The sequence below is a fragment of the Pogona vitticeps genome, chromosome 7 (genome assembly GCF_051106095.1).
Source record: "Pogona vitticeps strain Pit_001003342236 chromosome 7, PviZW2.1, whole genome shotgun sequence".
Classification (NCBI taxonomy): Eukaryota; Metazoa; Chordata; class Lepidosauria; order Squamata; family Agamidae; genus Pogona; species Pogona vitticeps.
This window is the reverse complement of record NC_135789.1, coordinates 31,607,677-31,624,361: the sequence shown is the minus strand read 5'-3', so window position 1 is coordinate 31,624,361 and position 16,685 is coordinate 31,607,677. Positions and strand designations below refer to the sequence as shown.

The window sequence follows — 16,685 nt, the reverse complement described above, 5'->3', positions numbered from 1 at the left end:
TAGATCCCAGTCTCATCCCGCAGCAAGTCACGGGTTCAAGTCCCACCTGCGGCTTCAATGGGGGGGGAATGGAAAGAGCTCTCCGACCAACGTGATTGGCAGTTATGGGGACAGAAAGCATGAGATGGACTGAACCATGAAATGGATCTAGGGCATTGACTTTCTGGGTATGCTCAGACTGCAGTGCCCATGAGGCTTTGCTTGTCTTTATGGGTGGATGATGGGACAGGCAGTCCAGAAACATCCAGAGGGCTATGATTTCCCTAATGCACGTGTTTCCTTACAAGTGGGAAACGATGCATGTCTTACTATTTTGGGGATCGGCTGTTCCTTATTTTGGTGGGGGGGGAATCGTCATTTCCGACTAAACATGCAGGGCCGTAGCCATTCTGCGCAGGATCTGGACAAGAAAAAAACACGGACCTTTTTTTCCAGCAGAAATCTTTTTATTTGTCTGCTTTTCAAAAATCTGGGCTTTCACGGCTCACGAGAAAGCAGCAGATAATCCAGTGACATTCATGTACAGCCTATTATTTCTCTTTTTGCCCCATTGTCCGGGCTGTGCATCGCAGTGTGAGACTCTCCTCTTCGTGAGCACCCAGCTATCCATCCCTCACACATCATGTAAACACTAGAAGGGCAGGTCGGGGGGTCGATTTTCATCACCCAGAAAACATTCTCGGAATCATTCAAAGCTGCTTTACAAGCTTCCAGAGACTCAGAAACATATATCTCCACAATCCTTTTTTTTACTAAATGCAGCTAGTCCTCAGTAATACCTAGTGTACAGAATCCTTGTTCTTTACGCCCACTGGGGTAAATCAGAATGTCATAAACGATGGTGGCTGACTTGCCCCAGTTAGGGCTCGAATTTCTCCTTGCGCGCCAGTCTTGAGACTTAGCACACTGTAAGGAATGCAAGCGCCGACTATTTGGCACGAGATTTCCACGCGGAGTCAGATTCTCGCCATGATTTCGGGTCGTAGGGATTTGAGTAGTAACTATAAGAAATATTTACAGAACACTTCTTTACAAATATATAATTTTAACAGTTCTGGTTTCCGTACACCCTTCAGAGGCTTCAGATAGCACTTAAGGAGTTTGGCACATTTAGGCATTTTTGTGGTGTTCTGGAGTCTCAACATTGTCCAGGAAGACCAAGGTGAAAAGCATGGCCCTCCAGTAATACCCATCATTCCCTAGCCCAGTGAGCGGGGATTATGGGAATTGTGATCCAGCACCATCCAGAAGACCAGCTACCTCCCATCTCTAGGGGGTGCTTGCTCTTCAACCAAAGGACATCATCCTACATGCAGTGACAATGTCGCTATTTTAGCCTACAAGTCCCATCAGCCCCAGCCAGATGGGAGTTGTAGTCCAGCAGCATCTGGATGACCACTCTTGCCCGCTCGGGTTTTTTTTTTTTTTTAAGGAAATACTTTTAAGGCATAGACTATATGTGGAAAAATAAATTATGGCAAACTATTTTGATTGAGTGGTTGTTTCTAAGATAAACCAGCCGTCGGCTTTCTGGACAAACAGGAAAGATAAAATAAAATAAAGGAATGTGCAGGATTAGTGCAATGTTAAACTCTGGCAGGGAAGGTTTTCCCCTGAACCTAGTGTTTAAGGCACCTTACTGGTCATAATAATAATTAAAAAAATAGTAATAGCAAGAAAGCCTAAGGTGGGGAGGTCCTCCCAGGGGGTCCCACCACCACCGGCTAAGAAAATCTGGCTCTCCATTTCCCTAGCTGTAGCATTAGCTTGAGAAGGGAGGGGCCGAGTTCGAGAAACCTGGCCAGCACCCACTGTGGGATCCTTAAGAAGCCAAGAACATCATCACCCTTCGGCTCTGCCTGCCAAAGTTCACCATGAAATAAAGATGCATCAGGGGCCTGGACTTTCACCCAGAACCCATTCTTGCTTAATACTAGAACAACTATCCTTTCTTAGTCCTGGAATTCCACTCCGGATCTGGAAACAGGATGGGATATGTGCTCCTCAAATACTGCCCTCTTCTCCTCCTTCCTGCGACAAAGAGAGAATTCGAACCCGCACCTTTCCAGACCCAAACAGCTTTCCCCCTGTTGCTGTTCCTTCTGCGGCAGCTTTCCCAGGAGCTGGTTCTCCTGCGACAGACAGGATCCGAAGCCATGATGACCCACAGAACCTTCATCGTGCGTTGCCTCGTTTTTTTTAATATCCCACAGGAAACCTGGAGTTCTCTGAGGAACTTAGAATCTTTTGATGTACAAAACAAGGATTCTTTTTTTAAAAAACGGAAGGGAAGGCTCCAAAACGATTCCATAAGACCTACTCCCCCCCCAGGTCCTCCAGCTAGGATGGGTTCCGTTTGCATAAACCCGTCAATGACAAAGCTCGCACCCCGGATGTTAAAGCGGAATTCGAACTCAGAACGGTTGAGGAGAGAGGGGGCGTTAAGAGTGGGAAACCCGCTGGGTGCTTAGAGGTTGAACCCGTCAGCATCCCAAACCTAACGCACGCCGAGATCCAGGTCCGCTGGTCGAAATAGACAAATCTTAGCAGTCCGTGTCTGTAGGCACTGACCGCGTGCCCCAAACTGCAGTGGTGGATGTGGCCGTAAGACGCCGATTCAGGAAAGTCCAGGCGGGCCACCTCCGAGCCTCAGGATTCGAGGGCCACGTCCGTGAGCAAGGCCCCGTTATCTGGCCCGGTCGGGGCCGGGAGAGCTGCTGTACAGCCGTACGGCTTTCCGGCAAATGAGGGCGAACCAGTAGAGCTGAGGGGCGATGAGGAGCCCGTTGGCCACGTTGCAGTGGAAGGGGATGTGAAAAGGCACTCTGTACATGGGCAGGCCCACCTGGCGCCCGTAGGTCCAGTACATGAAGGGGAAAAGGAGGATGCGGCAAATGAAGAAGGTCAGCAGAATAAGGGCTCCGTTGACTTTGTGTAAGAGAGAGTCTTGCATTTTTAACTGCGAAAAGGTGCGAGGGAAAAAGAAGAAAGCAAATCAAGGTTTAGATCACGGGGAAGAGAGAAGAACAACCGTTCCGTGCAAGACAAAGTGGGGTTGTCTTGTGGTGACCAATAAAAATTACAAGCTTTTCGGTTCTCACAGAACTCTTCATCAGGAGAGTTCTGAGCTCACCAGATGAAGCATTCTGTGAGATCATGCAAGCTATGAAATTAGAACTCAACTTAGAATGCGATTTCTCTCTCTTTCGGTCACACCCACCCATATCCATATTTTGCTTCTGGAGATTCGAAGTGAGGAAAGGTCTCTTAACTGCGGTGGGTCATAGGTTTCTTAAATCCCATGGATCTCATTTCCACAGAAACCCAAGTCCCACCAGACAGACAAAAAAATTGGGGTTTTTTGTTTGTTTGTTTTTTGTGTTTTTTTGCTGGGATTCTGTGGTCCTTGTGATTTATGGAAAGGTTTAAGGGAGAGAGAGAGAAAATGCAATTGTATTTTTCAGAGCGAACCCAACCGACAAATAACAATCTCGTTAGTAATTTTTTTTTAAAAAAAAATGTAGGCATGCCATTGTAAAATAAATTTCACGGATGCTGCAGAACTATAAAAAAGTGTAAAAGGCGGCTGCAGGACAATATGGGGAGTGTCCCGGCCATTCTTGGAAAACTTGGCATTTTAGCCGGGCTATTTGTACATCATCTCCTGGGGGGGGGGACGAGTGAGCCACGAGAAGTCATGCGCTCCATTTATGGGGGGTGTCAAAAGTTAAGAATCTGGGAGGGCGCCTGCTGAGCATCTGGATGAGTCTCTGTTCTGGACTCGCCACTCAGCCACCACCGGGCGGATCAAATTCCCAACCCTCTTAAGCGGACTAGGTTTATGAATGGACCTCTCTCTGTGTGTCGGATGCTTGCTCGCTGGCTTCTAAGACCCGGATCTTTTCAGTAGCGGCCTCTCTATTTGGGGCGACACAAAAGGGACGAGGGCCTCTCGTGTGAAGCCAGCAGCCGAGGAAACAAAGAGAGAAATCGGAGGTGCCCCTGCTCAAGGGAAGGTCCCTGGGAATGCTGTTTACCTGCATGAGGATCTTGCCCAGTGACACGAAGGGGGTGCTCAGCTCCGCCGTGTAGATGCAGCCGACAAAGAAGTCCCCCAGCTCCCCTCGAAGGTGCTGCGAACAAACAGGGCAAGGTTAATTTTCAGGGTCTGTAAAAATGAAATTAAGGAGAAGGCCCACCTCTGGCCCATTCTGGCACTGAGCATCGCAAGATTGGCTCGGCGCTGCCTTTCAGGACCCGAACAGACTCTCTCTCTGACCCGCAAGAGAGTCACTCACCACAGCCACTGGCGTGAGGACGATGATGATGAAGAGATGATGTGTGACCATCAGTTTTTCTCTCCGCAGGAAACTCTGGATGCTGACCAGGGAGTGTTTCCTTGTAGCCGGCCCCTGCTCCTGGCTCTTGTGCCAGTGGCACAGGTACATGACGTAAATGTCATAGACCATGTAGGCCACCACGATCCAGACATACTCGCTGGCGAGCCAGTGCCTGGGGTGGGTGAGAGGAGAGAGAAGCACAAAAGGGGGTTGAAACCGGAGGCGTCACTGGTGTGGGGCAATCAGGACTGTGCTGCTAGGTGCCTATCCTTATGTTGTGATGTGCCGTCAAGTTGCCTCCAACTCATGGCAACGCTATGAATGAGTGATCTCCAAAATGCTCTGTAAATAAACCCTGCTCAAGCTTGTGGCTCCTTTCAGGGAGTCTGTCCATTTCGTATTTGGCCTTCCTCTTTTCCTATTGCTTTCAGTTTTTACTAACATTATGATATTTTCCAGATCATCCTGGCTTCTCATGGTGTGCCCAAAGTAGGGCAGCCTCCGTTTCAACATTGCTACCTCCAGAGAGTTCAGTCCACCAAGAGATGACATTTTTCACCTTCCCCTCCTGTGGCCACTTACACAACTCGGAAAAAGTTTAAACCGTCCACCCCGAAGGGGGAGGGTCATCCCCCTGCCCTCGGAAAACTCTGGTGTTAAAAACCCCAGTCGTCATTGCTGTGTTAATACTGAATTATGATTTCAGCGCGGTTCTGTAATATTACCTGCGCACAATTTGACTCCCAACAATAGACCTAATTAGTAATTAGATGCAATTACTGCAAATTAAAAGCGCAGTTAAATGACGGCGTACGTTGCGTTGCCAACGGCATGGGGCCGCGTGGCCCTGGATTCAAGCATGCTCTTAAGGTGCTAGATTACAATTCCCATCACCCCTGTGGGGGGGGGAGGATGGGAGTTGTAATCCAACGCCCATAGAAGGCGCTACTTGTCTGCATTTAGAGTTTCTCTCTCTTCCCCCTGCCTTCCGCCTGTTTTGTGTTGACTCGTAATAATCTTTACAAGATTTTTTTTTTAAATAGTGTTTTAGGATCTTCTTCATCGCTGCCCGACAACACACGGCCCCTGGTCCTGTTTTAAGATCCCTGTCTTGAAAGATCTGTTGATGTATTGTTGGGAAAAATTACGAGGAAAGAGTAAGGAAAGCCCACTTCCTAGCTTACGATGCTGCAGAAAGAAGGAGACCTATATAAAGTGACATCCGGTGTTCCCCTTTAAATCAAACCCTTCCCTCCTGCTAGCTTGGAAGGAGAACAAGCCCCATCACTCAAGCCCAGAGGGCTGCTCGTGTGAGGGTGATGGGCAATGGAGTACCACGCCAGGCAGTTCGCTTGGATGTGGTGTAAAGCCGCGTCCTGCTTTGGACGATGGGTTTTCGAAGAGAAAAAGGAAGCGCCCGTCAAACGGGGAGAAAGAGGAAATGGAATATATTTCTGGACAAAAGGAAAAGGCACACAGAGGAGGCTTTTATGTTGCCACATCGCTGAGCAGAGCTTCCAACAGGCCATAAAATTCATGACCTGAAGCCATTAACGCTCCATTTCCTTGTTCGTATCTGCTTGCGTGGGCTTTGTTCTGTTGTGCAATCAAATTTCTCTCCAACCTTTCCTCAAAGGGGCAATACGAGGCTTTAGGAGGACAGGCTCAGCCCAAGACCATTCCGTCAATTTTGTTAGCCCCGTGAGGACTCGAACCCAGACCTTCCGCTCCTCCTCTTTAACCACTACACCGCACCGCCTTCAGCCATAACACTCATAAGGCAGTAGGACTCTAGCCAACCAACTGTGAGAGCCCTCTTCAGGCAAAGAAGGAGAACAGCAGTGTCCACCACCTCGGATTTTCTGATTGGTGGGCAGAAAGAAGAAGCCTGTGGATAGGCCAGGTGTGGTATAAATACTCAGTGAGCCTCTGCCAGCCTTCACTTAGTTGACAAAATGGGATCTGGTAGCTGATCCCAAGAGCTGCAGCACATCGGAAACGATTTTCCGCAGACCCTGTTGACAACACAATGCGAAACTCAAAAATGCAAGTTAAGCACAGTTAATATCCACAGGTGAATGCCATCACCTGAGGCCAAGGTGTATCTGCTTTTGGATTTACCATTTCCCCCGTTTTCAATTACCTGTCGTGTACGACGTCCTTGCAGCTTAAGATAACGATGACTCCGGAAAGGGTCGCCATCGTGGCTTGAACCGATGAAACCAACCTGTAGGAGGGGAAAACATCAGAATAAGCAAGATACATTTATAGACGCTGGTTGCAACACAAAGACACAAATTTATTTGCTTGATATCCTGTGATTTTTAGGATTAGGTTATATAGGTAGCAATTTTTTTAATGGGCTAGATTTAAAATATATATATAACTTATTCCAACGTGTTGTTACCCTTGAATGTATAATAGCCCTTCATCAGGAAGACCAACAACAGATAGACATCAAAGTTTTAGGAAACGTCAAAGTTCCTCCAACATGTAATGATCTCAATATATTTTATACATCACTCTCACACAAGCACACACCCCATTCCTTTTTAAAAAAATGCAATTTAAAACACATCTGAGACCAGTAAGTTGTGCTGATATCCAGAACCAGTCAATCCCTGCAGAAGTCGCTGAAATTTGCCAAAAAAAACACATAAAACACCTGTATTATTAGCCAGCCATTAAGATTCGTGCTTGGCAAGTGAAACTCCAACCCACACAATTATCTTTGCATAGAGAAGGGAGAGTGGTTTCCGACATGATCATAACTGTTTTTTTTAATCAACAATGAAAATTCATGAGACATATTGCAACGGGTAAGGTTAAATAAACTCTCTCTTTCTGCTTGGGAAAGTTCACCGATTCGGTCTGTCGTCCTTGATGGAGAACCGGCTGGGCTGCCATGGAAATGAGGACAGCTTTTTCCCTTTCCAACGGGCGGGCAGAGCGCCAGTCCTTCCGTCGTTATAAACACATATGGAGTTGCGGGGGGGGGGGGATCTTCCAGAAGGACAAAATATTTTTAAAGGTGGGGGAGTCCTTAAAGCCAGAAAAGAGAAACACTCCTCCATCCAAAATGATTTAAGGAAGGCCGTGCATGCTTAACGGCCTGGCCACGGAGGCTGGAAGAGGCAACATGAGGACACTTGAGGAACGGGAGAAGGTCACAGGGTCTCCTGGAAAAGGGACCAGAAGGGACGTTCTCTGTACTGCAACACTGGGTTGCAGTTCCAAACGGGAACCACTGAAACAGACAAGAATTGCCCTGGCATGTGCCACTTCCAAAATGAAATGGGATGACCGTGAGTTCACCTAAATACCCAGCATATTTTCCAAAAAGGGCATGCTTATTTATTTATTTATTTATTTATTTATTTATTTATTTATTTATTTATTTATTTATTCATTCATTCATTCATTCATTCATTCATTCATTCATTCATTTATTTATTTATTTATTTGCTCATTCATTCATTCATTCAATGTCCTGCAGCCATCTGACCAAAGCACAGAAAACACAATTTAATATTACAGCGCCAGGAACGGGAAACCGACAGCCCTCCGGAAGGGGTCGGACTCCAGTTCCCATTATCCTTTCCCAGGGCGGACTTGAACTGGCAGGAGTTGCCGTCCGATGACACTCGGCACTTTTCTTGATTGCCATTTCTCTCTCTCTCTCTCTCTTTCTGCACTGTGGTTTTAGCGGGTTCTTAATAATTTCCCTGCAGATCTCTTTTTATATGGATTTTGCTGCTGGTGCTAAATGAAGCCTCCTTATTCCTAGGCAGTCTACCTCACAATATCAATTAACGGGGAGGACAAAGGGAAGACACTGAGACTTTTCCCAGGTTAGGAGTCAGCCCTTAGCCTGAACAATTTCGCTGCCGGCAACCTAAGATTTCCCGTTATGCACCGTCAAGTTGTCTCTGATGAGACAACTTGACGGCCCACAAATTAAATTAAAAAGTTTCCCTTTAAATTAACGTCACCCTATAAATGAGCAATCTCCAAAATGTACTGTTTCCAGCAGCTCTGCAAGTTAGCTCTTGCAAACTCAACCCAGTGGAGTCCTTTTATGGAGTCCATGCATCTCGTATTTGGTCTTCCTCTTTTCCTACTGCCTTCGGTTTTTACTAACATTACAGTCTTTTCCAGAGCATCCTGCCTTCTCATGATGTGCAAAAAGTAGGACAGCCTCATCATTTTTGCCTTCAGAGATCCTTCAGGCTTGATTTGATCTAGGGCCCCCTTGTTTGTTTTTCTGGCCGTCCGGGGAAATCTGCAAAGCTCTCCTCCAGCACTACATTTCAACTTAAGATCAACACAGCGCTTTCCCGTCTTCAGACACTCGATAAACGCTAGCAAATCGTCACTCCTGCACAATAACCCTATAAGGTAGGAAAGGAATATTATTTCCCCCATACTGCAGATGAGATGGCGGAGGCTAAGGGAGGCATTGAATTATTAAAAGCCCTGCAAGTGAGGTTGTAGCTGGGTGCGAGATCGAATCCAGGGACTTTGCTTTGGAGCGATTGTTTGAAACGACTGGGGTGGCAAAGAAGAATAAGTAAACAAACTTTTACAGCCTTCCGCCAACATTTTTAAACTTCAACGGGCAAGGTCACCATGTCCCGATATCCTTAAATCAACAACACGGGGGCTGGCTTTTCATAGATTCCGTCTCCCACAGAATCGTACCCTGTGTTGTGGTTTCTGGCCCGGCTTCTCCCGAAACTCAGCAATGAAAAATAAACAAATATCACGGGTGAGACAGGCCGCTTCCTGAAAATTAGGAAACCGGCAGCAGAGAGCGAGGGTGGTTTTTAGCCAACTCTCCCCCCCCCCAACGCCCCGCGGCCCTCTTTTCTTTGGGAGATTTCTAAAACTTTTTGAAGCATTTCCTGGACTTTGAATTTCTTTTGTTATTTTTTTGGAAAGGAAAGCGGTAAGCCTGTTTGGGGAAGTTGGCGACGGGGCCCTTTTCGGGAGGGAGGGGTGGTTCACAGGGCAAGAACGCATGGGCTGTGCACCTGCTCCACCCAGCGCCGTACGTGGAGCCGGACTACAAGCCCCCAAATCCCCCACCCAGCAAAAGAACCTGCTGGTGGGCAGATTCTGGGAAATACAATCTAAAGAAGGTATCTTTATAAAAATGTGGGCTTTATGCGCTTAGCTGGCTGGTGAATCAGTTGGAGTTGCTTAGACAGGCCATACCGATGGCTGGTTTTGATTTGAGTTAAGAGGGTTGGGCTAAATGACCTCACGGTGCCTTCTAGCTCCACCGTTCTATCCATGTTATAGTGACCAGGGCATTCCTCCTTATTCTTCTTTTTTTTGGGGGGGGGAAACACCAGTGAATGATAAGTTATACAGTAATCTTAAACCTCATATAGAGCCCCCAGCTTCAGCAGCAGTCTATCTGAATGCAAATCACCAAGCAGCCATGTAGTAGAAGGAGGGGGCTGTGACTAACCCATCCTGCTTTCATGTTCTCCAGACCGCTCCTGTGGGGGCAAACGGAGTGATGGACAGGTGGTGGAACGCACAATGGTGAAAGCACCTGGTCTTCCAAAAATGGGGAGAAAAAAAAAAAGCTTTGAAAAGCCCATTAGGTCATGCTGCCCCAGGGCATTTTGAGAGCTAAGCCATAAGCCCCTATAAGACTAACAAACAGGGTTGTCACATTTGAGAAAAATATTTGGGCCTCCTATTCGGCCACATAATGCAAAGGTGCAAGGAGATAGATTGCTCCTGATCTATTTGCCCACATAAGGGCCCTCTGGGCGGCGTATGCTGATCTTACGGAACTCCCTGCTACAAGCTTTATTCGCCTAGAAGGCTATAAGGGGGAATTCTAGCAAGGAAGAGCAAGGCTACATGTTAAAAGGGGAAAAGTAAACCCAACCGAAGCAGTTTGTTAATACTGCAATTCCTCTTTGCTTTCTTGCGTGTTCACTTTACCACCGTTTCTCAATGCTCCTCCTGACATTTCTAAACCAGAAGCCAACTGGATCAACGGGCCAGCAGCAACCACAGAGCTAAAAGGTCTGCACTGTGGAAATCAGATGCATAAAAACCTTGAAGTCCCATCCCTGTTACTGGTGAGAAAACGTATCGTAAGAGCAGAAAAAAATACATTTTCTCCAGGGTGCAATCACGACAGGACTTGCTTTAATGTTGCAGAGAATTCTGCCACAAAGCAGAATTTCTGGATTTTCCCTCCCCATCATGCAGAGAGAGAGACATTCCAGAAAGGCGAACATCTCGAGTCGCTAGCTTCCCCCAAACAGCAATACCTCAAGCCGCTAGACCTCAATGAGCCCAAAAGCCTTTGTGAAAGTCACAGAAGAACCTGTTATTAAACACACCCATTGCAAATTTCTGATGGTTCTGGAAATCACAAGTTGCGATAGGGGCATCGCAAGCCGCTAGATCTCAATGAGGAGATAGCATCTCTCTTCTGGGTCTCCTTCAGTCACTAGTGTTCAAGGCCAGTATTCTCCCACGGTCATCATAACTAGTTAGAGGAGGTAATTAAGATGACAAATTAATCTCTTAAAATTGTGCCTTCGCCCTGAAAAGGGCACCTATTTGATGCTGGATTAATCTCGCGTGAAGTAACTGACATACCACAGTGAGAAGGGAAAGGTATTACGAGTAATGTGCTGTTGTCACATGCTATCGTGTCAAGGCCATGGCTTCCTTTACTGAGTCTATCAATCTCACCGCCAGTGTTCCTCTCTTCCTACTGCCTTGAACTTTTCCCTGCAAGGCTATCTTTCCCAGGAAGACTGGTTGGGCAAGACTAAGGTCACAGGGTTCAATTTAAGGACAACGTAGCTGAAATCCTGCGCTCCTCCAATGCAAGGCTGACAATCCACACAGGCAACTTCAGATCCTTAGTGGTGTATTAGCCACCAGCGAACACCTGTAAACCGTGTTAATATCCCCAAAACTTCCGGAGTGCTTTCAGACGGCAGATCTGCATCTCATTCATTATTTTTTCCGGCTATTTGTTCAAAAGCTGTGTCGGGCCCCTTCTCAAGTAAAATCCAACGTAAAACTTTAAAAATAAAAACAGAAGTAAGGGCATTCACATATTCGTGCATGGCTCTGTCAACAAAGGATATGCCTAAAAACGGGTTTTAAAAGGTTTGTGCTCAGAGTTTGAACCTCTTATCTGTTTTTCTGTTCTTGGTTGTTTCTCTTGAACTCAGGGCCCCCTCCTTCAGCGTTCCCACCGGCCTTGGGAAAGCCACATCCTCTCCTGATTTGCTCTAGCACAGAAATTGTAACTCTGAGCAAGGATCCTCTCCTGTGCAATAACATCCATTAACATGCTTTCTTGATGTCGCTCTTCAATGATAATTGCTTCATAATTACATACTGCACTGTGTGATACAGAGAAGGAGAGGGAAATGCCCCTCCCTGATATTTTAAAAACTTGTTTATTCACCTTATCTACTTATCTCCTTCATTAATGATATTTATAGCCCCATGATGTGATGTTTCCAATGCCTTTCCAGTGTCACAGAGCTCTTGGTTTGGCTTTCTGCACAGCCTGCCTGTTGAAGAGCCCCCTGTCAATACAAAAGGCTGCTTCATTCTCACAAGCAACTGGAATAGCCCTCTCAACCAAGGCTTCTACAGTTTCCTCTTTTTAATCTCTGCCCTTCCCATCCAGGCTGTTTACTGAGGAGCCCAGTGAAACCCAGAAGCCTGCTTCACTCAATCAACAAGCATCACTGTGTGGAAGAGGTTGTGGTTGTGGTTGTTGTTTTACATCCATCCAGGGTGCCTTCTTGCTCTCCTGCTTCCACCTCCCCACAAGCAGGGCTTCTTGATCCTTCCCTCCAAAGGTCGAAGATCCTGGTGCAACCCAGAAAGTGGGTTCATTCAGTCCACCACAGTTATCCCCCTTGGCATAAAATCTTCCAGGCCCTGCGTGGGTATAGCTTGCCTTCTCTCTCGCTCACGTTTCTATCCTGCTTCTCTCCTCCCCCAAGTTGCCAGTTAATCGAAGAACCCGGTGTCATTCAAAAGCCGGCTTCACTTTCCCAAGCAACAGGTGTTGCCCAGCGAAGGACGATCTGGCCATCCTTCTAGCAGTTTCTGCGTCTGTATTTCCTCTCCCCCCCTCCCATTTCTCCCGCGTTGGTTGTCCTCTCCCTCCCCCGTGCCCGTCGAGGAGCCCAGTGCGACCCGGAAGCCTGCTTCCTTCGGACCGACACCAAAGCACCGCCGCGGGGGCGGATTCCACTTCCTCCCTTCGGCCCTTCCACGACCCCGAAGGTCCAGCATCCCCCTCTCAGGGCCTCGATCCGGCCCCCCAGCCGTCCAACGCCGCCGCCGCCTCCGAGGCCGGATTCTGCCCCGCCGCCGCTCCATCCGGTTGCCCCAGCCGATCCGGGCGGCTTGCCCTCCCCTCCCCTCCCCTCCCCGCCCCTCCTCCCGACCCGCTCCGGGGGACCCACCGGCCCGCCCGCGATCGCCCCCCCTTCTTCCTCCTCCTCCTCCTCCGTCGGTGCCAGGCGGTACCTGCCGCTCAAGAGGATCCGCTCCTTGAGGCTCCATGCCGGCGCGATCCTGCCCAGACTCCGGACGCACAAGGCGAACAGCCCCGGGAAGAGGAGCGCCCCGAGCGCCAAGGTCTGCCACATGCCCCGGCCGGCCCCTCTGCCTGCCCGCCTGCCCGCCCGACGCCCGAGCCGCTCTTCCGAGGGACCCACCGACCGACCGACCGACCGACCGATGGGGCGCCCTCTCCGCCTGCCTCGCCGCGCCGGGCTCGTCCCCCTCGCAGGCCGGGCTCAGCCACCGGAGGAGGAGGAGGAGGAGGAGGCGGAGAGGAGGAGCCGCCGCCGCCGCTGCGGCCGTCGGGCGGGAGAGAAAGGGATGGAAGGGGGCGGAGGGGCTCCGCCTTCCCCTGGCCCCATCGGCCGGCCTCCCTGGGAGCTTTGCGAGAGGATGATGGAAGAGGAGCACGCCCGCCCGCCCGCCCCGATTTCCCCCCTTAACCCCCTTCCCCCCCCCGCGCCCGCCCCTTCGGAGGGCGAGCGATCCCGTTGCAATTCCGCGCCCCGGAACGGCCCCGCGTTCCCTCCCACCCGCTTGGAACGTTGCGGAGGCGAACGTTCCATCCGCTTGGAACGCCGGCGCCCTCCGCGTTCCATCCGCTCGGCGGGGGTCCCGAGAGGGCCGCTTGCCCGCCGGGTTGGGGGGGCGTCTATGGAGCATAGTACAAACGTAGTATAGTATATAGGGTAGCAATATATAATAAAATATAAGTGAAGTTACCATGATAATATATTTCAGGAGGGTTGTGGCCATATCGGGATAATTAAAAGTCGGGGAAGGTCTCTTGAATTTTTTTTTTAAACGGCCTTTGAAGGATGATGGGGGATTAAAGTCATTTAAACAATAATCCTGTATCAATCTGTTTGGATGTAAACGTCACTGGCTTCCAAGGGATTTAATCCCAGGGATTTAAGTATAACCTTGCAGCCTTAATTAATTATGGGTTATATAGCTCCCAGAGTTTGTAATGCACATGGTGTCAGGATCGATCAGGTCCCCTTCGGTTTATGGCGGCTCCATGACTGAATGAATTCTTGACCTCCAAAATGGGCTGTCCTCCACAACCCTGTGCTGTACTTTTCAGACTCAAGGTCGTGGTTTCCTTAGGGAGTCAACCCCTCTCTCCCTGTTGGTCCTCCTCTTCTCTTGTTGCCGTCAACTTTTCCTAGTAGGATTGTCTTCAGAAGATCATGTTTGATCCCCCAGGCCGCCCCACATAGATATGCAAATCTCGCCCCGTGCTTTCACCAGCTCTGAACCCTTAAGGTGTGGACCAGAATGAAATGGGTCAGGTGGCTTGGAACGGTGGTGCAAGAAAGACTTTCGGATCCTTCAGGGAGAGAGGAGGAGAAAGAAAAAGAGAGAGAGATCCAGCGGTTCCAGATGCCAGGATCATGTGCCTCTTGAAGCCACCGCCTACGCAAGACTTCTTGACAAATCCAGGGTTGAAGGATGTGGGTGGAGAAGGGAGGAGCCCATTTGCTCTCCTTGGAGTGCGGCCAAGATAGGGGAAATGTCGGAACATCAAACTCTATGACCCAGGAGGACTGAGCTCTTGACCCCAACCCACATGGAGGCAGGGGGATGGATACATCTATCTATCACACATGCGTACAGTAACCTTTCCCATGATTTATGATACTTTTTATTTCCTCCCCCAAGGCATGCTTTGTTTTTAGTCTTGGTTTGTTCCGGGGGCAATGTTTAGCCCTATGGCACAACTCCAGTCACCTGGATGACTCGAGGAGACTAGGACATGTAGTCCTAGAAAGGAATATGTTGTCGCTCTGGTCTGGAGGGGGGGGTTCTTTCACTCCTGTTCTGGTGACGATCCAATTCCAGACCCCCCAAAAGATCAGAGGCATTGACGTCGTCTGCCATGCCTCTCTGGGGTTTCCTCCTTCCCTCAGAGTTCAGCTTTCCCCCAGTATCTGGGAGGATGATGGGAGAAACTTCCTTAAGTAACAATAAACGGTCAAAGCCCTTCCTGTTTACAACATAAGGAATTTTGGAATGGGTTGGTCTTGGGTCAGCGATTAAAACCCATTGAGTTTATAAAAGACCTGCTCTTGATTAGGACATTCATTGCTACCTCACCGCCTTTTGTCGGTTGAGCAGCGACTGGGTTCCCGGACAGCCGTTTCTTTTCTGCAGAAGGCCGGGCCCTGGTGCCTTCACACCTCCGGGCTCGTCCAGATGGGGCCGCTGAAAAGCTGGCTTTGTTTGCAATTTTTTTGGCCAAGGTTTTACTGAACCCGGAACTTTGTGTGTCGGGGTGTCTGTGTTTGTGTGTTTAACTGTATGATTAAATGATGAAGTGAGCCGGAGACTGGCTAGGCAAGCGTATAAGGTGTGCATAAAGTCAACAGAATAGCTTTTCCCCCCATGAACACAGCCCTCGCTACTCCTGACTGGGCCGACCTCACCGGGTCGTTGTGAGGCTGAAACCTCTGGTTGAAATTCCTTGGTGGAGAGATGTGTCCTCTGGAGCAGGACTGGGGTAAATGGATAAAGAAAAACTGTTCTACTTGACTGCTGCCCCCCCCCCATGGCTCATATTTTGAGGAATCCGGAGACGGCAAAAATATCATTTTAAAAGGCATTATTAGGTAACCGGTTGGGTCAATGGTCACGGGGGAGCATCCACGGGATCTTGCAACCATCTGGGCGTGATGAGCCGGAGCGAACCTCACCTCTGCCTTTGTAATTGCCGAATTCCTCACACCCCCGAGTTCCCCTCCCTTCCGGACGAGGGAGACCTGTTATTGTGCCCCAGCGTTGCAAAACAGGTTGGGGTGTCTCGTCCTATCTTTCCCGTCCCGGAGGCTTCGTCCGTTCCCTGGCAAGGTGATGATTGTGGGGAAGGGGAAACCCTGTCCTTGAGAACAGAGCTGGGAGGAGGGGGGGTGAATCCTTGGGGGTGGGGGATTACAAATCCCAACATCCTCTCACCTGGCTGGGGGATTCTGGGCATTGTAGTCCAAAATAGGAAGCCTCCTCAGCTCTGCCACCTGTAACGTGTTCCCTGACGGGCCTGTATCTTACAGCCTGGTTTCTAACCCTTCCTTCCCGCCTCTGACTACAAATCGCACAATCCTCCTCCGGACAACACGGCCAAGCCTTCTGCCCCCCCTGTCAAAAAGAATCGAGGTGAATTTAAATTTCCTGGAATGCTTGGGATTGGGGGGGGGTGGCGGCTACGTTTTGGCAAGCTGCAAACCTACAAGAGGGTTGGATCTTGTTGCCAAGCCAGAGGTTGGGTGTTCGATTCCCCCCCGGGGCCTCTTTAATAGGGGCTGGACTGGATGATCCTTAGGGGCCCCTTCCAGATTTGTACTTCTGACATTCAGAGGATGATCCCTGGAAGAGGTGTTCCCAACCACGGATTTAGGGAGGGGAGATAGGAAGGTACAGTAGTGCTTCTAGAGGAGCAGGGCCGGCCCTCTGCTCCGATCCTAGGTGGGGATAATCCTTGCCCTCCCCGTTTCAAGGATCACAAGCCGACACACGTCCCAGGGGTTTGGAGCGCCTCCCGAGCGCGCCCTGGAAACAGAGATTAAAACCAGTAGATACAAGCCTTGCACCAAGCCGTTTCTCTGCAAACCCCGATAACAATCTGTCCACGACGCTCAACGCTTGCTGGAGCCTGATACAGAGGTCACGGTTGCGAAGCTCACACCCCAGCGAAACAGAGGCCCCCGAATCGGTGGGTAGGTGTAAACACAACCATCATCAGTTGTTTCCTTTATTCCGCCTTCCCTCCCC

At 49.4% G+C, this 16,685-nt stretch overlaps 1 protein-coding gene across 1 annotated transcript; it reads right to left on the bottom strand.

Annotated features, from left to right (window-relative positions):
* Positions 1-424: 424 nt before the first annotated feature.
* TLCD3A (TLC domain containing 3A) lies at positions 425-13,310 on the bottom strand. The gene is made up of 5 exons (XM_072978590.2): positions 12,882-13,310; positions 6,484-6,567; positions 4,299-4,512; positions 4,038-4,133; positions 425-2,959 (listed from the first exon to the last, which is right to left on the bottom strand). Exons 1-5 carry the CDS (start codon positions 13,001-13,003, stop codon positions 2,687-2,689), a joined length of 789 nt encoding a protein of 262 aa, XP_072834691.2. The 5' UTR covers positions 13,004-13,310; the 3' UTR covers positions 425-2,686.
* Positions 13,311-16,685: the final 3,375 nt, after the last annotated feature.

Coding starts and splice junctions, on each gene's coding strand:
- TLCD3A (XM_072978590.2), bottom strand. CDS start 13,003: ATGTGGCAGACCTTGGCGCTCGGGGCGCTCCTCTTCCCGGGGCTGTTC. Junction 6,568..12,881: donor CGGATCCTCTTGAGCGGCAG/GTACCGCCTGGC, acceptor CCCCTCCTACAG/GTTGGTTTCATCGGTTCAAG. Junction 2,960..4,037: donor TGGGCAAGATCCTCATGCAG/GTAAACAGCATT, acceptor ACCTTTTCGCAG/TTAAAAATGCAAGACTCTCT.